The 24,628-nt window shown below is 42.3% G+C and overlaps 1 protein-coding gene across 1 annotated transcript in view; it reads right to left on the reverse strand.

Moving 5' to 3' along the window:
• Positions 1–23,598, reverse strand: part of PLB1 (phospholipase B1) — a 125,356-nt gene extending 101,758 nt beyond the window's left edge. The window contains exons 1-3 of the mRNA XM_036872583.1: positions 23,544–23,598; positions 2,320–2,381; positions 995–1,067 (exon numbers count right to left, since the gene is read on the reverse strand). Coding sequence (XP_036728478.1) covers positions 995–1,067; positions 2,320–2,381; positions 23,544–23,598 — 190 coding nt within the window. The remainder of the gene's footprint in view (positions 1–994; positions 1,068–2,319; positions 2,382–23,543) is intronic.
• Between the last annotated feature and the right edge of the window lie 1,030 nt (positions 23,599–24,628).

The raw sequence follows: 24,628 nt of genomic DNA on the forward strand, positions 1-24,628 counted from the left end.
TCTCGAGGCCACACTGCTAACTGGACTCAGTATCTCCAAATAGGTGTCCCATGGAAGGTCACTCACAGTCCTCATTTCCCTCTCACCTGGCCCTCTTTCTGCCTCTTACTTCCCTCTATCCCTTGGCTCTGCATTTCTGGGCTACCATTAATGAGTGAGAGAGCAACAAATTAAAACGAAAACCATCTGGGTTCAAAAGGGATCATGTTAGCTTGAAGGGCTCAAAGCCTGTGAACACACGTAAACATCAGATGCAAGCTGTATGCAAATGGTACACCAGGAAGCCTCCATGACCCACCTGGGCCCCCAGCATCCTTAGAATTAAGTTTCTTTAGAAACCACTGATGTATTCCTTGGTCATGTTATGGGGGCATTAAAGGTAAGCCTCCTAAAGAAGCCACTTCCTAAGAAGTACATCAATTTCTTTTTCTAGCCACATTCCTTACATGACAGAATAGTAAGAATAGCACGCTTAACTGGAAACCCTGGTAAGTCAGTACAATGCAAACATAAACAAATCCATTAAACGCAGTTTATAATGCAGCCACATAATAGGATAAAGCTGGAGAAGAGGACCAGCTCAAGAGCAACATTCATAGCATCCAGGTATTAGATAAATGTAGCCCATTACAGGAATAATAGGTCTAGAGCTGCCACTGTGGCTACATTACAGGATTGGGGAAGGCACGTGAGTGACCAAGCTCCAAGCCACAGCTCCTGTGACACGGTCTACCCACCTGGAGGTGAGCTCCCAGAGGTTGCCCTCACCCAGGCAAACCACTGTGGGGTCATGTCGGTTTTATCTCTGCGTGGTGTGTTGGGCTGTGTCCCTCCATAGGAATGACTGAGGGGGCCAAAAGAGGAAGGACTAAGGATGGGGAAGAGGGAAGATTTGAAGAGCCAAAAAGTGCAAGAGGAGTAGTGTTGGAGCCTCTGCTGGCCACACCAGAGAGAAGACGCTGGCCTTCCTGGCTCATGGCTCAGCGTCACATACCTGAGTTAGAAGGCACATCAGATCCTGACTTCTTTGAGTTGCATGAGAATGGAAAACTCTTCAGGCTCTGCCGCTGAAACCGAACATCAGAAACATCAACTGCCTTGTATGGAAATATTACAGGTCCTGAAAACTTGGTGTAGAAATGACCACGTACTTGTTGTACTAGGCTCAAAATCCAGAAGCAACAACTTTCCATAGTCATGTTCTTCTAACCCCTTACCCAGTTCACCTAGTAAAAGGGGACACGTGCCTATCGACAATGATTTTAGCAGATGGCAGTTAAGGATACCCCAGAACAGTGGCGTGGAGAGGGAGGGAGGATAAAGAATAAGAACAATTCTTGGAACAGTGAGAAAGTTCTGGAGATAGATAGTGGTGACAGGTGCACAACAATGTGAATATACTTAATGCCATTGAACTGTATACTCAAAAATGGTAAATGTTATGTATATTTTACAATAAAAAAGAAATCATTAAGAAGAGACCCAGTATATCTAGACTGAAAAATTTTTAAATCGATTCTATCCTATTATGTTTTCTGTATTATCTGCTTTCCTTCTTTAAATTTGATTATTTACACGAAAGTAGGTATATGAGGCATTATGCTATTTGCTGCTGGTAACTGGATAAAGTGGAAACAGGGAGACTCTCACATTCCCACTGGAACGGCATGTGTCCTAAGCCCAGAGGGGCTGCTGAGAGCACAGGAGGGAATGGGTTGCCAGTGCTGGGGTCCTCAGGACCTCTTGGCCTCCTCAGACGCCCGTGAAAATCCAGAGCAGCCTCTGCTTCTGTGAATCACATGGAGGGCTTTGAGAAGGGAGGTTATACGTTTTCTCCCCAGAATTGAGAGTGGAAGGGGAAATACTCCAATGGGGTAAAAATGTGCAGTAAATGAGTTGCTTGACCACATCTCTCTGTCACAAGGAGACGCAAGTTAATTTCTCATGAATTACCAATTTCGGTAAGAGATAAAGCATTTACTCTCAACTCTTATCTTGTAGATGTTCTGGGAAGATCTCACCCAGATGCCTTCAGATAACTCCCAGCATCTGCTTCAAGGTTCACAGAGATAACCAGCCCATCGATAATCTTTCCAGACACTTCTGGGAACCACCTGCTCACTCTGCAGGGATGATGCACCCCAAATTCCAGGAGATACGGCTATGCTCTGTCAGGCAGCCCGGCTGTCCCCGGAGAAGCCACTCATCTAGCCCATTCCCTCAAGGCCTCAGGGAGGGAACCTGCCAACTTGCATCAAGACTTAGATTCACCCTCTAGAAGGGAACTCACTCCCCCTCCTGTGAGGACAAAGCCCTGACCTCTGGCCATAGCTGCTCTTCCAGTGTGTTCTCTCCAGGGGAGGTACGGGCCTGGATAGTTCCTAAAAGAAAGCAAAAACAGTTCAGGTTATTTAGCTGGAAATTAACTCCCACCCAGATTTGCAGCTTTCGTGCCCTTCCTCCCTGCCCGACCTATGTGCCCTGCTCAGTAACGTCCCTTGTGTTAGGAAAGTCCAGGTTCCATTCCTTCAACTATCACCTCCATTGTTTGGGACACTGTGCTTCCATTAATGCAGCCTATTAATCAGAATCCCCAGGATGAAAAGCAAAAGTGCTACCTGGGAGGGGTCAGCAATAACCCTATATCATTCATGGGCACATTACCACAGATGCCTTTATTGGTTCCTTAGCGAAGGGCAGAACTCTCCGGGAGAGTAATGTTGGACAAATAGCTGCTGTTGTTTGGGGATCCAGGACAAATCAGGGAAGGCAGAGGACATCCGGGAACAGTCTGAAGGTGATGTGAGCTTAGGAGCTTAGCCATAACTATACACAGTAGCTGGACAGGGGCTGTCTCCAGTGGGCTTACTGACTGTGAGGCAAAGAGGAAGAAAAGGCAGGTGGAGAGCTGCTAAGACATTGTCCTTGTCCCAGCTTACTTTGGGCCAGTCTTTTAAAACTTTTAATTTTATTTTACTTCTTAAAAATATAATATATGTACAATGAGAGACTCATTTTATAAGCTAATGAGTTTTCCCATCAAACCTACCATCAAACTTTTAGCTACAGAAATAATAGTGCAGTGTACGATAACAGCACTCATTTTTAAATAAAGGAACCAAGACAATCACCCACGGTGCCACTACCCCTAGAGCCCAAGAGTGGTTTCATATGCTCACACCCGCCTGTCCACCATCAGGCTCCTGGTCAGTCACACTTTTTATTCAGTTGTAATCAATGTGGATGCAATGCTGTATCCTACAAGCTCCCTTTAATGTTGTATCATGAGCTTTTTTTCACACTGTTACATAATCTTGATGCTTACTTCAACACCTTCAAGAAACATTTATGATACTGATATGTAATCAGAGGTCTGGTTCCCTTGCTTCCTCTGGCTTCTCCCCACTCAGTTCTCTGCCCAGAGCGCCCACTCCTTGTAAGGGCATATCATGCAAGAACCCCCAGACAGCATCAGACAAGGCTGAAGGGAGACCTGACTTGGGGGAGAGGGCTTGATTTCTTTTCCACCCCACCCTTCTTTTGCAGCTTTACTTTTTGACCCTGAAAAGAATTTATCTGGAGTTTCATGAGGAACAAGAGTATATTTCCATTTCACGCCCAAGGTGAGATCAGGCACTGATTTCCACTTCGGAGCTCCTAACAGGAATGTTGGTTGTATCCTGCCCCCAGATCTCAGTGACCCTTTTGAAATGCCTGGAAGAAATGCTTCTGTGCAGAAAGAACTGCATGATGGGAAGGTGTTGAGGTGTGGACAAACACAGAGTGCTCGGAAGGGCTGGAGCAAAGGGTTCATAACTGGAGGGGAGGGGAGGGCAGGGCAGGGCAGGGTAGATGAGGCTGCACAGACAGATGGCAGCTGGGCTGTGGAGCTGTGAATGCCAGGCTGCTCCACAGGCAACAGGAAGCCATGACCAGTCTTTGAAGAGATGACTGTTAGGGTGTGTTTTAAGAAGATCATCACTCTGGGGGTAGTGGGGTAGGTGAATTTGCAGGGCAGAGATTTGAGACCATTTTGGTAACATTGTTTTTAAGTCAGAATAAAAATGTATATGGTAGTCAACACTTACATGCAGCTTCTAGGTGCCAGGCACTGTTCTAAGCACTTACGTGAAATAATTCATTTACTCTTCACAACAACTCTATGAGATAAATGCTATCATCCCCACTTTACAGTTAAGAAACAGGCCCAGAAAGGGTAAGTGACATTTTAAAGGTGACACAGTGAACACTTGGTGATGGAAGGATTTGAAAATGGTTTGTCTGGCCCCATGGGCCGTGCTCAGAACCAAAATAAGTGTAAGTCACAGCCTAAGATTTAGACCAGGGCTCAGCAAACTTCTTCAGTTTAGTCAATATTTCAGATTTTGCAGACTATACAGTCTCTGTCACAAATACTCAGCTCTGCTGTTGTACTGTGAAAACCATCATAGATAACATGTAGACAAATTATAGAGACATTTGAATTTCATATAATTCTCAGGTGCCATTAAATACCTTTCTTTTTATTTTTCTCAACCATTTAAAAATGTAAAAAACTTTTTGGATATCAACAAACTGATTTTAAAGTTTATATGGAGGGGCTTCTCTGGTGGCGCAGTGGTTGAGAATCTGCCTGCCAATGCAGGGGACACGGGTTCGAGCCCTGGTCTGGGAAGATCCCACGTGCCGCGGAGCAACTGGGCCCGTGGGCCACAATTACTGAGCCTGCGCATCTGGAGCCTGTGCTCCGCAACAAGAGAGGCCGCGATGGTGAGAGGCCCGCGCACCGCGATGAAGAGTGGTCCCCGCTTGCCGCAACTAGAGAAAGCCCTCGCACAGAAACGAAGACCCAACACAGCCAAAACTAAATAAATTAAAAAAAAAAAAAAAGTTTATATGGAGAGGCAAAAGACCCAGAATAGCTAACAGAATATCAAAGGAGAAGAACAAAGTCGGAGGACTGACACTGCCCAAATTCAAAAGTTACTATAAAGCTACAGGATGATACTGGCAGAAGAACAGACAAACAGACCCATGGAACAAGAGTGAGTGCCCAGACACAGACCCACATAAATAGAGTCAACTGCTCTTTGACAAGAGTGCAAAGGCAGCACAGTGGAGAAAAGACAGTCTTTTCAACGAATGCTGCTGTAATAACTAGATGTCCACGTGAAAAAAAAATAGATCTAAAAATGTAAAAATCATTCTTGGCTCACAGGTCATACAGAAAGTGGCAGAGGGCTGGATTTGGCCCATGGGCCGTTGTTTGTGAACCAATGTCTGATCTAGACACTATTTTTGTTTATAATTAATTTTTATTGGCGTATAGTTGCTTTACAATGTTGTGTTAGTTTCTACTGTACAGCAAAGTGAATCAGCTATACGTATACATATATCCCCTCTTTTTTGGATTTCCTTCCCATTTAGGTCACCACAGAGCACTGAGTAGAGTTCCCTGAGCTACACAGTAGGTTCTCATTAGTTATCTATTTTATATATAGTACCAATAGTGTATATTTGTCATTCCCAGTCTCCCAATTCATCCCACCCCCCTGATCTAGACACTATTGAAAAGAGGTCATCAAGGTGAAATGGGAAGATCACATCTCTGGTGATCAGCAATATCCCTTAGCCCTGGGCATCCCCGCTGGGAGCCTGGGATCCATCTCTAGATTACCAGGCTGGTTGCTGCTGCCGCAGCTCCTCATTGGCCTTTGCCAGCACCTTCACAAGTAGAGGAACATAGGTGCTAGAGCGACTCTCCCCTGGTCTTTGAGAAATGTCCCACTCAGCACATCTCCTGGTCCTCCAGGCTTCATGCCTGAGAAATAAAAAAATTGCTCCTCAAAGAAAGCTTTTGGTCTCTGTTGAAACTAGAAGTTTTCTTAAAAAAAAAAAAAAACTTATGATCATGGATATGCTTGTACTCTTTAATTTATAAGTTTTTAAAAATTGAATAATATAAGCAGAAGATCTAGCCCAGTGCCTGCACAAAGTATATATTGAAATCTGTTAATTTTGATGAAAGAAGTTGTTTCATTATCAATCCAGAGACACAATCTTACAAAATCTATGGGATACAGCAAAAGCACTTCTTAGAGGGAAGTTCATAGCAGTACAGGCCTTCCTCAAAAAACAAGAAAAATCTCAAATAAACAACCTAAACTACCACTTAAAAGAACTACAGAAAGAAGAACGAAATAACGTCATTTGCAGCAACATGGATACAACTAGAGATTATCATACTAAGTGAAGTAAGTCAGAAAGAGAAAGACAAATGCCATATGATATCACTTATATGTGGAATCTAGAATATGACACAAATGAACCTATCTACGAAACAGAAACAGACTCATGGACATAGAGAACCGACCTGTGGTTGCCAAGGGGGCAGGGTTGGGGGAGGGATGGAGTGGGAGGTTGGGGTGAGCAGATGTAAGCTATTATATATGGAATGGATAAACAACAAGGGCATTTAGAAAAGAAAAAAAAAAAGAAAAAAATAATCCAGAGAGACAGATGTCATTATTAGTATAATTTATAGCAATGAAAGTTAAAATTTTTCTTTAGAGAGGTGGGGCTGGGTTGAGAGACCCTATCTGCTGACTCTAAATCTAAAAGGTTTTAAAGGGGCTCAGAAGAGCTTGTTTTCGAAGACAAGAGATGGATCCCTACATCTTTCCCTGAAAACATCATGGAATCTTCTGGGCCTAATTTTTTTCCTCTGCAGACATTAAATCATGCATTTCCCCATTTTGTGTGTGTGTGTGTATGTGTGCGTGTGTGTGTGTGTGCGTGCACGCATGTGTGCCCATCTGTTGAGAGTCATAAAGACAGCAAGAACTTCAGTAAAGAGCCAGAGAAAAGGACAGTAGAGAGAGTGAGTCCAACATTTGATGCTGTTTTTACCCTTGAAACACTTGCCAAATCATGGGCAACAGAAATCAGCAGCTAAGTGGCTAATATGCTGGGCAGAGCTTCAGACTGTCCACGGAGCTGGGGGGAAACATTGGAGTCCAGTGCCCATCAAGGAGGAGGTGCCCTGGTGAATGTCCCAGTCTTTTATTTGGGACTTCAAAGAGCTAGACCCTTGGAAGATGGATAAAGTGGAAGTAGATCAGCCTCCAAAAAGACTGAAGCCCAGCTTTGAGTCAGTTCGATTCCCAGTATTAGATTAGGGTGATCTGCCCCTACCTAACTGCTTGCCCAAAGTAAAGCCTTTATGGAAGAAGACAGCACCATCTGGAACATACAGTTATCTAATTTTTCATACACAATGCCTGGCTTTCAATAAAAAAAAAAATTATCAGGAGATAATACCAAATAAACAGAAACCAAGAGAGAGAAAAAAATCCCAACAGATAATAGACAGTGAAAAGTGGTGGAATAATGTGGAAATAAAGGGATAATATCTGCAGCTTTGTTAGCCTGATGTTTTTTTCCCAGTTGGGGTGAGGAGTAAACCAATGGGATATTCAGTGGGGAGATCCAGGAATGAGAAGGAGGAAAAGGGAAGGGCAGAGATACACTTCACATATTCCTGGTTGGCTGGGAGTCCGTGTGTGTGCTGGGAAGACCTGAAAGAGCCCCACATAAAATTAAAGTGAAGAAAAACTTGAGAATTGTCTGCAACTTTGTGTTCATTCCCCACCCTACACACAGACCGATAAACAGAGCCTTACAAATTCAAGGTCTTTGGACACCACCTCTGTCCAAATTACTGATCACTAAACCATGCAGACTCAGGGGTGACTCCTAGGATGCCAGGTTAAAAAAAAAAAAAGAAATAAGAAACTGAGCAAAGACGTCAGTGGCTGTCCACTGTAGGGAAACAGATTCCTCAGTTTAGTTCCAGGCAGGTTACTGAAAAATGAACCAACAACCCTCAGAAATGGAATGCAAAATTGTTAAATTTTATCAGACATGTCCAGTTTTCAACCAAAAGTTACTAGATGTGCCATGAAATTGAAAAGTGAGACCCATACTCCAGAAAAAAAAGAAGCCAATGAAAACGTGTTCTGAGTGGGCCCAAATGTTGGGTTTTCCAGGCAAGGTCTTCAAAGTAGCTATTACATACATGTTCAAAGAATTAATGAAACTATGTTCAAAGAATTAAAGAAAAATGTGAAGGTTAAAGACTCAACAAATAGAAGCTATAAAAAGAAAATTCCAGAGATGAAAAATAAAATAACTGAAAGATTTACTAGATGGGCTCAGCAACAGACTTGAGATGGCAGAAAAAAGAATCTGTAAACTTAAAGACAGATCAATAGAAAGTACATTTCTGAAAAATACAGAGGAAAAGAGATTGAAGAAACAAAAATAGAGCCTCAGAGGTCTGTGGATACCGTCAAGCATACAAAACATACAGGTAATGAGTCCCAGAAGAAGCAGAGAGAGAAAGAGGCAGAAAAAGATTTGAAGAGATAATGGCTGAAAATTTCCCACATTTGGTGAAAAATATTGAGTCACAGATCAAAGAAGCAGGGATAAAAACAAAAGCAAACAAACAAAACAACCACTTTAGGTAAGAAAAACACAATTTTACTTAGACACATCAACTGTAATAATTGATGTGTCCAGGTGTAGTTTAAAGCCAAGGTAAAAAAAAAAAAAAGCTCAAACAGCAGAAGAAAAACAGCTTTTCATGCATAGGAGACCAACATTACAATTAACAGTCAACTTATCGGAAACGGTGGAGGCCAGAAGGCAGTGGAATGACATATTCAAAATGCTACAAGGAAGATGACCCCACATGCAAGCATGGTAATGTAAGAAGAGATGACGTACAGAAAGTAAACATGTAGGCAAATCCAAAATAATATTGCCTGTGTAAAACAGAAGCCAGCAAACTATGGCTCATAGGTTAAATCTGCCCACAGCCGATTTTTGTATGGCTCACTAGATAAGAATGATATTTACATTTTTAAAGGGTTATAAAACCAAGGAGAATATGTGGTAGAGACCATACATGATTCACAAAACCAAATATTTACTGTTTGGCCCTTTACAGAAAAAATGTTTGCCAACTCCAATACAAAAAATAAAAAATAATAGTGTGGAGTTTAAAATATATGTAACGCATTGCTGTGGGCAGATGTGAATGGAGTTAAATGGAGTTACACTGTTGTAAGGTTTTTCTTTATCTGGGGAGTGATTAAAGTACTCATTTATATTAGACTTTAATATAACAAGGATGCATGTTATAATCAAATACCAAAATAACAAAAATGTATAATCAGCAAGCTAATATTGGGCAGGATACTGTGGGGGAACTGAAACAATAGAAATGTTTAATCCAAAGAAGACAAGAAAGGAGGAGAAAAGATCATAGAACAGGTACGACACATTGAAGCACAGAGAGTCAGATATCATTTTTAAGCACACTTGGGAAGAACAGAAAAGAGAAGCTTAGGGGGCTGCATGAGAACTTCCTTCAGTGTCTGAAAGGTCTGGATACCAAGGGGGATGGCCTTGTTCCATGTGGCCCCCAAACCAGGACTGGACCAGTGGAGACAGGTTGTCCCTTGGTAGAATAGCTAGAGCTACCTGAATAAGAATGCAGCCGCATAGCACAGGGAGATCAGCTCGGTGCTCTGTGACCACCTAGAGGGGTGGGATAGGGAGGATGGGAGGGAGGGAGATACAAAAAGGAAGAGATATGGGGATATATGTATATGTATAGCTGATTCACTTTGTTATAAAGCAGAAACTAACACACCATCGTAAAGCAATTATACTCCAATAAAGATGTTAAAAAAAAAAAAAAAAGAATGGGGCCGCCCAGGGCACTTGGTCCAGGCAGCGGGTGGGGACCATGGGGGGCATGTGGTACATACACCAGGCAGGTGTTAGGAGCTTGGACACCCTTGGTCTAGTCAATCTCTCCATGCCTGTTTCCTCACCTATAAGGTGAGGTTGATAACACCTGCCTTGTGGAGTTGCTGTAAGGATTAATCACATGTAAACATGATATCAGCATGGTGTCTGACATGTGCTAAAGGTTCAGTAACTGGTAGTTATGGTTATTATAATCAGTATAAGAGAGATGATTAAGCACAGACCATTTTTCAGATACTTCCAGTCTCAACATTCTGGGATTTCCTTATATAACTAGAGAGTTCGTGCTTACCCTGATGATCTAAATCATCCCTGATAACTGCCCTGGGGCGTCACAAAGAGGCTGTACCTGGAATCTAAGTGTCTAGACCTGAGGACCCGGATGGAGACTTAGGACCCCTGGGTCCTATCCCCACTGACTCCTGGGCCCTCACTCCAGGGCTTCCCACTCTGCTTCCCACCAGTAAATGGAAGAAAAATTCTTGCCTTTCCCATAGCACCCCGAGGTATTGTGGGAGAAACTGTCAAAGCACTTGTGGCCTGACTGGACCCCAATCATGGAATCCCAAGGGAATTTTCCCATTTGGAAAGTTGTTTTAGTCTCAAGCTCGTGGATCTATGAAGGGCTTAGAGCTCCCTGAAAAACTACCACCTCAGTATGGTCAATAAGGGAAAAAGACAAGTACTTTTCCACCCTGCTAGGCAGGAAACAGAATGTGTGTGCACACTCTGAGGAACAGGTTTGGCTGAGATCAATCTTCCAAGCTGGACAGAGCTGTGACCACTGGGGTCCTGGAGCCAACAAAGGGCCATCATAGTATTAGGCCTTGGCAAGGCAAAGTCACACACGGTTCTCCTCCGGGAGACCCCTCTGAACCACTGGTTCTCAACCCACTGCCTGCTGCCCAGCCCCCAACACTGAGATTCAGACTGGATTGGCCTGGGGGTGGGGGGCCTTGGTGTGCTGGACCCCAGCAGATTTTCAAAGCCCTTTGAGTGATGTTCATGTGCTTCTGAGGTTAACAGCCCTGACTCTTCAAGGAAACCCAAAGCTTGTCAGCCCAACAGCTGGCCAAGGGTAGGGAGTGTGATTTCAAAAGCAAAACTAAAACAACTCATGCTCTCTTAATTAGTAGATTTCCTTTATTTTTTTGTTATTATTTTTTACTTATACTGTGTCTAGAGCACAATTTTCCACCTCCATCCCTGCCTTGAAGAAAGATGGCCATGTCGTAACCTTGATCAAGCATCAATCTCTCTGGACCTTGACTTCCCCATCTATAAAATGGGGATGAGACTGGCTTCCCTGGCTTCTTCACAGGCTTCTTGCGAGAACAGGAAAGCGCTGTGTGAATAGGAGAGGCCACACACTTGCAAGGGAGGACTTGTCTCCCTGGATGAATGGGAGGCATATGCCCTGGGCAGTGGGAAGGACAGTCAAGGCCAACACATGCGGAATTAAGGCCACTCTTCAGTGTACATTAAGTCTGGGGGCTCTTTGAAAAAGTGCAATGTCCTCACAGCAGCCCTAAAGGGTAAGTAGAGGCAGGACTGACAGGCTCTAGAGAGGCTAGGTAACTTTCACCAGCTCACACAAACCACACCAGCAAGGGCAGGGTCAGGCCTCGCACCAGCACTGCCATCCACTAACCGGTGAGCTACCTGGGTAAGCTGGGAAGCGGAGGGTCCAAGTCAGCCAGGGTTTGTCTTCTGTGCTGTCCTGGGCTGTAAGCAGGTCTTCTGGGCTTTGCCGGTCGCCCTGTGCAGCATCTTATGCCCATTCACACTTAGGGCCTGTGGGATGCTGTTTTCGACCTGCGGGCAGGCACCGCCCGGGTCAGGCACGGCTGCTGCTCCTATACCAACAGTGCTCTGAGGAGCACAGGATGCTATCGGGGTGCTTGGGCACCCACGTGCCGCAGTCGGTGAGGGCCGCCCAAGGGCCAGAGAACTTTTCTGGGGTAGCTAGACTGACCTCTGTCTTAGAATTCTAGAATGGCTGCGGTGGGCTGAACTTTGAGATCATCTCGTTTAATACCTCAGCAAACCGAGACCCAGAGAGGTTAGCAAACTTGCCAAAGACCACTCAGCAAGTTATCGAAGGCTGTGTGTGGAGCTCAGTTCTCCTTAACCTAGTCTGGCCTGCTTTCCTTGGGACCAAAGTCTGTTAAACTTACGGTTACCAAAGGGGAAAGGTGGGGAATGGGGAGGTTGGGATTAACATATACACACGACTATATATAAAACAGATAACCAACAAGGACCTACTGTATAGCACAGGGAACTCTGCTCAATATTCTGTAATAACCTAAATGGGAAAAGAATCTGAAAAAGAATAAAGATATGTATATGTATAACTGAATCACTTTGCTGTACACCTGAAACTAACAACATCATAAATGGACTATAGTCCAATATAAAATAAAAATGTTTTGGGCTTCCCTGGTGGCGCAGTGGTTGAGAATCTGCCTGCCAATGCAGGGGACATGGGTTCGAGCCCTGGTCTGGGAAGATCCCACATGCCACGGAGCAACTGGGCCCGTGAGCCACAATTACTGAGCCTGCGCTCCGCAACAAGAGAGGCCGCGACAGTGAGAGGCCCGCGCACCGCGATGAAGAGTGGCCCCCGCTTGCCACAACTAGAGAAAGCCCTCGCACAGAAACGAAGACTCAACACAGTCATAAATAAATAAATAAATAAATAAAAGAACGTGAATTTCTTTTAAAAAAAAAAAAAAGCAAACTGGGCTATTCATTTCAGTAACAGTCAAGTGGTCTTAGTTTGCATTCAATTTCCAATCAGTTTCTCAATCTATTTCATCTGAAGTCTTCACATTACCCACTATAAAAAAATACCTATAAAAAAATGTTTTAAAAGACAATTATAAAAAGGTTTTTTGTGTGTGTTGTTCTATAGCCCGAGTTGCCAACATACGGAAATTTGTTCTTTTGCCGTGTCTACAAGAAAGGTATTTTCAGCTGTCCTTACCTTACCCAGCAGTCAATCTAAATAGATTTAACAGCAGGAATGCCAAAAAACGATTTAGAATTAACACTCTTACAACTTTTGGGTAGACACAACCTTTAGTCTGATGAGATTATTAAAAAATTAGAGATAATTTGGGTTGGGAAGTCCCAAACCACCGTTCTTTAAATACCCATGTCCTGTGCTGATGACCCCGGGGAGACACTTACTACAAATTCCATCCTGGACAGAGACCAACGCACCCTCCCGTCTCCATCTCTGATGCCCACCTAACACTCACCCTCAAACATCTTGTGCCCCAGGAGAGGGAAGATGGTTCTAAGGAGCAGTCCTAACAGGAGAGAGCACATTCAAAGCTGGCTTGACGTTTGGCCCTTGGCTCATTATATGACCTCAGACAAGGACTGCTTCCCTTTTAGATTGTATTTTCCTTAATCTCCTCATGGGGACACTTGAGGCAGGGCCACAGCCAGGAAGGAACAACCCAAAGAAGAGAGTCCCATGGTAAAGATGAACAAGTGGTCCTGGGCAGTGGCAGGTCAGAGCCCTGACCCCTCCTCCACCATCACTCTGCTCCAGCTTTGCCTCAGCCCCCAGGGGCCAGAATTTAAAGGGACCAGGGACCCCCAAAGCCAGATGGGGGCAGAAGCAAGGATTAGTGAGCTCCAACAGGAGGGGGATCCCAGGAAACTGTGTGGGGGCCTCATGTCTCCCCCATCGGGAAGGTCTCCTCCCAGAGACAACTGGGAGGTTCTGGTCTGAAGAAGGGAGCATTGCTCGAGGATCACTGCTTCTCCCTGAGATGCAAGAGTGCAAGAGGAAATGGCTGCCTAACTCAGGAGGAAAGCACTTGGCCTTCCCAGAGCCCAGCAAACTCCCTGCTGGGCCTCTTTCTAAGAGCCAGGTGAGCCTCTGACTCACCAGTGTGTTGCCTCTTTCAATGCATGACCTTTTATGTCTGAAGCCGGCAGACTCATCCTGCCCAAAATACCACTTCCATTAGGCCACTCCTCTGCTGAAGAACCTTTAATAGTTTCCCCTTCCCAATACAGCAAATCCAAATTCTAGACTTGCTGCATGACCTTGAACTGGTCACTTAACCTCTGTAAGGCTTAGTTTTTTGTTTTTTTGGGTTTAAAAAAATTTTTTTTTTAATTGAAGTATAGTTGATTTACAATGTTATGTTAGTTTCTGGTGTACAGCAAAATGATTCAGTTATACATATATATTTTCCATTTCATATTCTTTCCCATTATGGTTTATTACAGAATGTTGAATATAGTTCCCTGTGCTATATAGTAGGAAATTGTTTATCTATTTTATATATAGGGTTTAGGTTTTTAAAATGTAAAAATAACAGATTTGGATTAAATCACTTTAGAAGTCTCTTTAAGCAAAAAAACACTGTAATAATCTCTACTGTTCTTATCTAAGGATTTCAGAACCTCACTTTACCTAACTCGTCACCTCCCCCACACCAGCCCTGCCCTTCAGCCCAATAGGCCCACTCCCTGCTCCTCAAACCCGTCACGTTGAGCCCTGACTTTGCCTTTGGGTATGTCGTTTCCCCCACTTGCATGCCCTCCCTGTTTCTCTGCCTTTATCTTAAGCCCACTCACCCTCCAGCGCTCAATCGAGTTTCACCTCCCACGTGAAAATTCTCCAGCCCGCATTCATCTCTCAGTTCTCTGAATCCTGTTGCTTTTATTACAGCTACTTACACCTATTTTGGTACTTAATTCTTCTCCAGTGATTTTTATGCAGATCAGTTCTCTCTCCCCAGAGGGTTCCTTACATTTGGTTTATTATCTCCCAGGCAGGCTCAGCCCTACTTGAGTTCTTAGAAGGTGCTCAGACGGTTAACTGACAGTAGCAAAAATGCAACTTGATGAAAATATGATTGACAATAAAGTCCTCAAAATCTACAAGGTGCAGATGACATCCCAGGAAAGTAGGACTTCTGAGCCCCCAGAGAAAATCCCATACCTGTGCCCGCTACTCAGGGCAGGAATTTGGAGGCATGTGTGTGAGCTGAAGTGGGGGCTGGGAATGGGGATTCAGGCATCTGATGTAGAGGAGAGAGTCTGACACCAGAGTTCCACCATCTGCCACCAACTAGATAGGTGACTTGAGCAAGTCCCCCCGACCCCCCTTCAATAACTGGAAGGACGTGGGCCACCAGAAGTCCTCCAAGATTGCTTTCTACTCTTATTTGGAAAGAGTATTTCTAGAAGGCTGGGCTGGCATCCTCCAGGAAGGACTCCAGGCCCTTGTGAAACAAACGTTGACTAACTTTACTTGTTCTAATAATGAAAGAGGCATTCCTTTCCTCACACAATGAGTTCACCCAGTTCCCACCTTCGGCTTTGCAGTGACAGGCCTGGCATGTGTGTGTTACCAAGGCAAGAGTTTTCATTCACAAGCATGACAGTCTCCTGGGGAACTTCTGACCCATGCCAGGAAAATGAAATTCTAGTGAAAATGGTATTTTACTAGGCACAGGGATTTCCTTGCCAACTTGTTTTAGCCAATTGTAGTTTTGAGATAATGATGTTTCAGTTTTCTAAACCAAAACTTTCAGAGCAGGAATCTGTTTTAATATGGGTTTTGGTGAGCCCATTTTAAAGCTTAAACAAAAGCCCTGGTTTGGTTTGGTTCTTTCCTCCCTTGGGCTCTGCTGTAATGCAGGGAGATGGTGAAAGGCCCTGGCTCTGGACTCAGTCTCAGGACTAAATTCAGGCTCCTGTGCTTATTAGCTGAATGAACTTGCGCAAGTTATTCAACTTCTGAGTCTCAGTTTTCTCATCTATAAAATGGGGAGAATAGTACATCCCTCTTAAAGGTAAGCTGTTATATATGTACAGTGCTTAGCATGGGGCTTGGCTATTCTTCAAACAAATTTAGTTTGAAGTGATCCTTAATGGTAATGTCCCAAGTGCCTGACAGATGATGTTCATATAGTCTCTGAAGACAGCCGTCTTCATCCTAGGCCTTCATCCTAGGCCTCAAAGAATCTCACAAATAACTTTTCAAGGAGTCAAAGCATCACACACTAAAAATAACCAAGCACATAAACAAACAAGGTAACCAGGAGCAAGTATTAGCAGAAAAAAACAAAGCAGAAATAGATCAAAAACTTTGGAGACTGAAATTATCAGACAAAAATTATAAAAATAGGATGTTTTAAAAAATAAAAGACAAACTAGGGCTTCCCTGGTGGTGCAGTGGTTAAGAATCTGCCTGCCAATGCAGGGGACATGGGTTTGAGCCCTGGTTTGGGAAGATTACACATGCCGCAGAGCAACTAAGTCCGTGTGCCACAACTACTGAGCCTGCACTCTAGAGCCCACGAGCCACAACTACTGAAGCCTGCTCACCTAGAGCCCATGCTCCGCAACAAGAGAAGCCACCGCAATGAGAAGACTGTGCACCGCAACGGAAGAGTAGCCCCCGCTCGCCGCAACTAGAGAAAGCCCATGCACAGCAACAAAGACCAAACGCAGCCAAAAAAATAAATAAATTTTAAAAATAAATAAATAAATAAAAGACAAACTTGAGGATACTTATAGGAACACAAAATTATTTTTAAAAGTAACATTGCAAATTTGGTAAAGAACTAAATGTAAATTAAATTTGAAAAATAAAACCAATTTTCCAAATCTTCTATGATCAGGTTAAACAGCAAATTAGACACAACAGAAAGAATGAATAAACTAGGATATGTGTTATAATAAATTTCTTAGAATGCAGTATAGAAAGACAACAAGATGGTAAAATTGGAAGACAGGCTAAGAGACATGGCACATAAAGTGAGAAAAGCAAACAAACATTTAATTGGCACCGCAGAAAGAAAAGACAGAAATAGTGGAGTAAAAGCAATATTTCAAGAGATACTAGCTGGGAAATTTTCAAAACTGATGAAAGATATTAAGCCACACATTCAAGATACACTACAAATGTTGAGCAAGATTAACTCACAAAAATGAATGAACTAGGAAACACATATACAACATAGACTGTATATTTTTCCAAAGATGGCCATGGCATTTCCTTCCATCCTGCATGCCCTTTTGCAATATGACTTTTGCCACTCTTCCCCCTTAAGAAGTGAAGTCTATTTCCTTCCCCTTGAATCCACGCTGGCCTTGAAACTTGCATTTACCAACAGAAGCAGCAGAAATTATTCTTGGGTCTAGGCATTAAAAGGCCTTGTGGCTTCTAATTTTGCTCTTTTTGGACCTGAGTCACAAGGTAAAGAATCCCAGGCTTTTCATGTAGAGATAAAGGCTGTGTGGAGGAGCACCAAGGCACCCCAGCACCAAGTCCCCTGATATGGCATTTTAGACTCTCCAAGTCAATCCCAGACAACACTATGTGGAACAGAGACAAGATCCCTGAAGTCATCCCAAACTGCAGACCCACTGAATTGTGTGTAAGTAAATGTGAAAAATAAAACTTTCCAAAACTTACTTAAGAAGAAATAAATATGAATAATTCTATAACCATTAAAAAAATTGAGTCAGTAGTCAAAAGCCCACTAAAAAATAATATTTCAGGCCTAAATGGTCTTATTGGTGAGTTCTACTACCAATTAAAGGAAAAAAAATAATTCCATTATTAAAAACTATTCTAGAAAAGAGAAAAATAGGAACACTACCAAATTTATTTTATGAGAATGTATAACATTGGTATCAAAATCCAACAGTAGTGAGAGAAAGGAAAGTTATATCTCAAGTTCAATGTCATTCATGAACATATAAGGGAAAAAAATCCTAAACAAATGTTAGTAAACCAAATCCAGCAGTATATAAAAACAAAATACACTGTGACCAACTTGATTTTATTCCAGGAATGTATGGATGATTCAACATTAGCAAACCATTTAACATAATAATAAATCTAAAAGGAAAAAAATAATACACTTATTTCCATAGATGCTGAAAAGACCTTCAACAAACTTTAACGTTCATTCCTGATAAAAATAAAAACACTCAAGAAAACACAATTTTGTGGATACATCTTTAATGTGAACACACAAAACACACATATATATGTACGTATGTATGTATGATTCCCAAAGTCCATCATCTAACTGAACAGGGGAAATTTCTTTCCTACTAAGATCAGGAACAAGGTGAGAATCCCCACTATCACCCTTGCTATTTAACATTGTATTGGAGAATTAGACAATGCAATCAGAAAAGAAAAGAAGTAAAGGCAGAAAAAGGAAAAATATCTTTATTCGTTGATAATGTGGGACTAACCATGAAAACTCTAGAGAATCAATGATAAAACTAATTCAAACAATGAAATAATTTAGCAAGATAGAAAGTATAAAATTAACATAGCAAAAAGTAAAAGCCTTCATATACATCAATATATGGCCTGGCTTGGTTAGAAGATACAGTGGCCTATTTCTCTCTATTTTGCAAATTTATGGCAATTCCAATAAAAATACCAATACCTTTTTTTTTCTAAAGCTAGGCGAATTGTTTCTAAAATTCATAAAGAAAAATAAACATGCAAAAATAGCTATGAAATCCTGGAAAACAAGAGCAAAGAACGTAGGTGAAGTACATTGCAAAATGGCCACAAATCTCTCCCATCCTTGAATGTATGTCACTTTGCAGTATAACATTGCTGTTCCTCCCAACAAGAGGAGAAGTCTATTTCTCTACCCCTGAAACCTGCGGTTGGCCATATGAATTGCTTTGGTAAATGGGACATTATCAAACATGATGCAAGCGTGAGACTTGAAAAGAGTTGATGCTTTTGGAACTTACCCTTTTTCATTGCATTTTGGAAACTGAGACCACATGCTCTTTAAAAAAAAAAAAGACAACTTCCTTTGCAATCAGAGAATTTAAAACTAAAATACTACTTCTCATCTGTGACATTTGCAAAAATTCTAAGGCCTGACAATACACTCTGTTGTCAAGCTGTGGAGAAGTAGGCATTTTCATATATATTGCCAATGGGAATGTAAAATGGTATAATCCCTATGGTTGGGGGGAAATTTGGTAATATCTAACAAAACTATATGTGTATTTATCCTTTGACCCAGAAATCCCAGTTCTAGGAACTTACCCTAAGCTCTCCCTCCAAAAACATGAATAAGACATATGTACACGATTGTTCATGACAGCATTACTTAAAGTAGCAAGATACTGGAAACAACCTAATGTGCATATTGGGAGACTGGTTGAATATATATGGTACATAATGGAATATCCTACAGCTGGAAAAAAATAAAAAAGATTTCTGAACAGATATAATGTAATTTCAGGATATATTATTAAGTGAAAAAAAAATCAAGATGAAAAAGAAGTTTATAGTAGATTACCTTTGTGCAAGAAGGAAGAAAATATAAGAATATATATTTGCAAAAAGAAACATAGAAATGATATGACAATAATGAAATTGGTTACCTACAGGGATAGGTGGAAATGGGATGGATGGGATAGGGATGGGAATGACACTTCTCCAGGTATATCTTTTCACACAGTTTTGACTTTTGAACCATGTTAATGCTTTATATATTCAAAAACTAAAGTAAAATCAAGAATGGGAGAAACTTTATAAGTGAATAGAAACAGAGACAAATTTAACTACATGTCAAATACATAACATAACCACACAGAGAGAATAAAAGAAAAAGAGTTAATACAAGTGATTTTGATCAAAGTATTTTGATTATATACCCTGTGTGGGACATATTCTAAGGACAAAAGAACCACAAAGAGATTTCGAACTTTGCTTGTGGTGGTGTTATTATTTCAGTAATTCCAATATTGTGTTGGATGTATTGTAGGATTCAGCAAATGAATAAATGTATCAATATTTTTGTAACCTCAGCTTACACTGTGGGATAAGGACAATACAAATCCGGAATAGAGGAAGGAGATAAAAGCCTAATTCTAAGTAAAATTAGGAGATATCTGTATAAATTCATCTCATTAAAAAGAAAACAATATTTCTTGGCTCTGTCCACTGAGAGAGCTTAGACACAATGACACTCCAGAAGCAATGAACACCCCTAGCATCTCGATCTTGGTTTCTAAATAAAATCCCCTATCAATTGGCATCTTAAAGACGTTGCTAATTGCATGGTGAGGAAGGGAAAACAGAAGATTAGCCTGGAATAACTTGTTCCATAAAGCTAAAAAGTGCTTAAAAATTGATGGGGAAACAGGAGTCAGCTTGAAGTGGCTCTCACTGGCCAATAACTTGAGCATTAAAATGAGTAATGACAGGATTGGGTTATAATATACTGATTAATAAAAGAATCCATATGTCCATTTTATATTAGAAAGATAAAACCTAAAAAGAGTGAGGCAGAGAAGAGACTTTTTTTTTTATGGAGGAATGCCAACTAACAATAGTAGGAGGAATGACAGCCATTTAAAAATCACCATTTTACACTCACCATGGTAATAATTCAGCCAAGAATCATCAATGGATGCTAAAAAACCATTGGGTATAAGAACAGTCACTCGGTATCACGGTATCTCCCTACAGACAAATTATAAATCACATGGGGGGAGGTACCCTTACAAGGGAGAAATCTGGCAGACACCACCTTAACCAAATTATCAAATTTAACATCACCAATGAAAATATTTGCTAATGTCACATGTATCACTGAATGTTACACATCAAGGACACAACATGATCTACATTGTATTTCTACCTGAAGAGTTTAATCTGATTCTAGCAACAAAGAAACAGTTTGGACCAATCCAAATTGCAGTGGGCACAAAAAAAGCCAGCCTCAATTTTTCAAGGACACACACACACACAAAAGAAAGAAAGGGGAAAAAAAGGCTAAAGAACTACTCTAGATTAAAAGGGTTTAAAGAGGCAGCACAAGTAAATGCAATGTGCAGTCTTTGGTGAATTTAACAAGCAATGACTGAAAAAAATGAACAAAATAGTAAAAAGTCAATTAACTTAATTCACCATATTAGCAGATTAGAGTAAATCATACAATCATCTCAATAAGTGCAGAAAAATTTATTCAGCACCCACTCATGATTTTTTTTTAAAACCGCTTAGCAAATTAGTAATAAAATAGAACTTTCTTAGTCTCATAAAGAGTAGCTACAGAAAAGCCTGTAGCAAACACCACACTTACTGAGGAAACATTAAACACTTTCCTTTTGAACTTGGGAATAAGACAAGAGTGCGTCCAACCATCACTGCTCTGAACAGTTGTAGCGAAGGCACCAGCCAGCACAGCGAGGCAAAAGAAAGAAAAGGCACACAGGCTGAAAAGAGAGCAACCAGACCGTCATCACTGGCAGGATTGTGTATACAGAAAATTCAAAAGAATATACGGATAACTTACTAAAATTTATAAGAGCTTAATTGGGTACAAAATTAAAAATTTATTTCTATATACCAATAACATTTTCAAAATGGCAATTTAACATTCCATTTATCATACACCAAAAGTATTAGATACCTACGAATAAATTTAACAAAACATATGCAAGACCTCAGAGAAAACTATAAAGCATTGAGAGGCGTTAAAGGTCTAATTATAAGCTCATGGTTTGGAAGACTCAATATTGTAAAGATACCTATTTTCCCCTACTTGATTCACAGAATTAAAAGCAATTTCTATCAAAAGCCCAACAGGTTTGTTTTTGGCGGGGGGTGGGGGGGGTAGAAATTGACAAATAGTAAAATTTATATGAAAGTTCAAAGCCAAGTCACTTCTAAAGAAGAAGAAAAAACAGAAAGACTTGTTTCTCACAAATAATAAAGCTTACTACAAAACTATAGAATTAAGATAACGTGCTACTGGCACAGGGGTAGACAATGGGATAAATAAAGCAAAACAGAGTTTTAAAACAGACGCATGCACATATGAGTCCTTTATATATGAACAGAGGCGGCTCTTCAGAATGGTGAGGAAGCAACTGACTTTTCAATAAATGGTGCTGAGACAACCAGGTATCTTCGCAAAAAAACATATAAAACTGGGTTCTCCTCTTACAGTAGTCACCAAAATCCATCCCAGATGTCTTTAAAAAGACCCAGTGAGAAAAGCAAATTTATAAAGTTTTTAGAAGGAAATACAGGATAATATCTTCATGACCCTGAGGCCAGAGAGAAGTTCTTAAAGAAGACACAAAGAGTACAAACCAGAAAAGATTAAAAAAACTTTAGAAACGGACAGACAGTATACAAACAGACAATGGCCAGACCATAGATGACAATACAACTGTGACCCACACATCTGCAGTAGACGGGCAAGGAATCAGCCTAGAACAGTCAGGACTTGGCCCATGTCTGCAGCTCCCCAACTTTTGTCCCTGCTTCCAACGCAGGACCAACCAGAGAAAGCCACGTATGTTTCCCAAACGAATCATTTAAGATGCCTGGCTTCTAGTTAGCCGCCTGCAGCTAGCGTCCCCCTGGCAACAGCCGCCAGTAAGAGCGCCCCTGATGCCTTCCCCTTTTCCGTCGTCAAGCTTTCCCACTCCCCTGCCTGCCTCGGAGTCTCTGCCAAACGCAAACGATAGCAGCTTTTACCATAGCAACCCTGGAATACATGCCTCCGTTTGTTCTCATTTGGCTGGTCTCCCTTTACTTCCCCCCAGATGAAGAAGTTTGTTCACTTAAAGTCTCCATAAAGAGAATGAAAGACAAGCCTCAGAAGATATTTGTTGGTTATACCAACAAATAGCAAGTGCACAGCCCATATGAAAAACTAAAAAAAAAAAATCAGTGGGAGAAAGGACAACCCATTGAAAAAAACGGGAAACACACTAGAACAGTCACTGCATGAAAGAATTCAAATGGTCCATAAACATAAGGATTCCTAAGCCTCAGGAGTAATCAGGGAAATGCCGTCACCCAGTGCAGGAAGCAGAGCAGGCACTCTCATTCTCTCTGGCCTCGCATCCCACCCAGCGACTCAGAGAGGGCGACTGACATGTCCTAGATAGGTAGCCGAAGTAGCGCTTGGACCCCAGCCAGGCCCCGGCCTCTGTCCCCACCTCCTCCTCTCCCTCTGGGGGCTCCAGGGCAAGAGCTTTCTGACTCTGGGCCCGGGCCTCTCATTTGGAGACAGTTAAAAAATCATCTTTAAGGCCCTCTTCGGTTTAAAAGATGCCGCCTTTCTGAACAAAGGGAGGAAGGAAGAGCCAGGGGCTGGGAGAAGAGGGACAGAGGCACTGTCTTCTAACCATTAGCTCAGAAGAAATCCAAAGCCCTGGCTTGGAGTCCACTCGTTTCAGTCAGAGTCAGTAGTACTAAAGAGCGCAGCGCAGTCCGTTAGAATTCACCATCCTCAAATCTGCCTTCCTCTGCCTTCAGCAAAAGCAAACAAAGCCCACGTAGTGATCAAAATGTGCTTACCATGAGTGGTCGTAGTGGTATTTTTCCATGTTAAGAATCAAGGTCCAGGGAGGTAGGACTTGCCCAAGGCCACACGGCACAGAGCATTAGAATCCGGGTCTACGCGACTCCTACACCTATGGCTTGCTTCCCCACCACGGGGCTGTAGCTCGCCCACACTTCTCACCTGTCCTAAGAACTGCCTGCCCCCCACAGCTGTGGGCACTTAAGCTCAGCGCTGTAGCCTGCTTATTCTCACCTGTGCATTTCGTGCTCATGAAAATTCCTCTCCCAAGCTCTGTGCCGAAGCAACACGGGACACCAGCAGGGCTGACCCACCGGTTGCCCTCTGAGCAAAAGGCAGACTTACCTCGCCCCAGAAGCAGCAGCAGCCCCAGGAGGAAAGTGCGTGGCCGCAGCCCCATGCTGGAGCCCTCCAGACGTCCGCAGACCGCAGGCTATCACTCTTCCTCCTGCTTTTATGCTCCTCTGTTGTCTGATAGGGCGTCTGTCATAAATTTTACTGTCTTCACCTTTGGAAGGGGTCAGTGGCCAGCTGTAAATGATAAATATTAACATTTAGGTAGACGATTTCTCAAGGTAGATGGGTCAAAGATGGGTGGCATGTTCTAGACAAGGGCACCAGAAGACCAGGACCACACAGCCCCCTTCGCATGACCTTCCAGGATGGTGAGTGCCCAGAAATTGCTAGCGTCGGGGGACTGGAAATTGCTGGCACTGGGCTGGAATCCCAGGTCGGCCACAGCCATCAGAGCCTGGGGGGCATCCCTTAGGTTAGCCCCAGCTTTTCCGCTGTAAGCTATGGAACTAAAAGCCGTGAAAGGAGTGAAAGTACTTTGTAACAACTGTAAACCAGCCATCTCCGAATGTGAGATCTCTAGTGGGCAATGTGTTCCCACAGTGTCTCAGGAGTGCCGCTGGGTTCCCTAGTCTCCATGGCACAGAGAGGTTTTTTCCGAGCCCTGCCCCTAGAGCCAGGGGTGGCCAGGAGTGTTGGGCTGAAGTGCGTGCCACACATTTATTGTCTGCATGTTGAATTGACAGATGTTAGCCAGAGGGGTGAGCCATGGAACTCATCTGATAGAACTAGAAGTTTCCTTTGGCAAACGAAGTCAGAATGCTGGGCTGGGTCTAAACTGGGCAGATGGCACTGGAGTTTAAAGCCTGGGTGACAAAATAGGCTTGAGGGGGTAAAGTTGAAATTTTTTCCCACAAGTATCAAGGAACAATGGCCTTTGGTTAACAGAACAAATATATTTAAATCATCCTTGCATTTTGCTGACCCTTATGGCAGCAAGGTTGAGAGCCTGACTTCTGAGATCTAGCTAGGAGTCTGGAGCTGGTTTCTATTACCCAACCTCAGGTCTTGATCTGCTGACACTTTTCTCAAATGTTTAAAATCATAGTTGGGTTCTCTTAAGTATAAAGTGAAGA

Source organism: Balaenoptera musculus, chromosome 13 (genome assembly GCF_009873245.2).
Source record: "Balaenoptera musculus isolate JJ_BM4_2016_0621 chromosome 13, mBalMus1.pri.v3, whole genome shotgun sequence".
Taxonomy (NCBI): domain Eukaryota; kingdom Metazoa; phylum Chordata; class Mammalia; order Artiodactyla; family Balaenopteridae; genus Balaenoptera; species Balaenoptera musculus.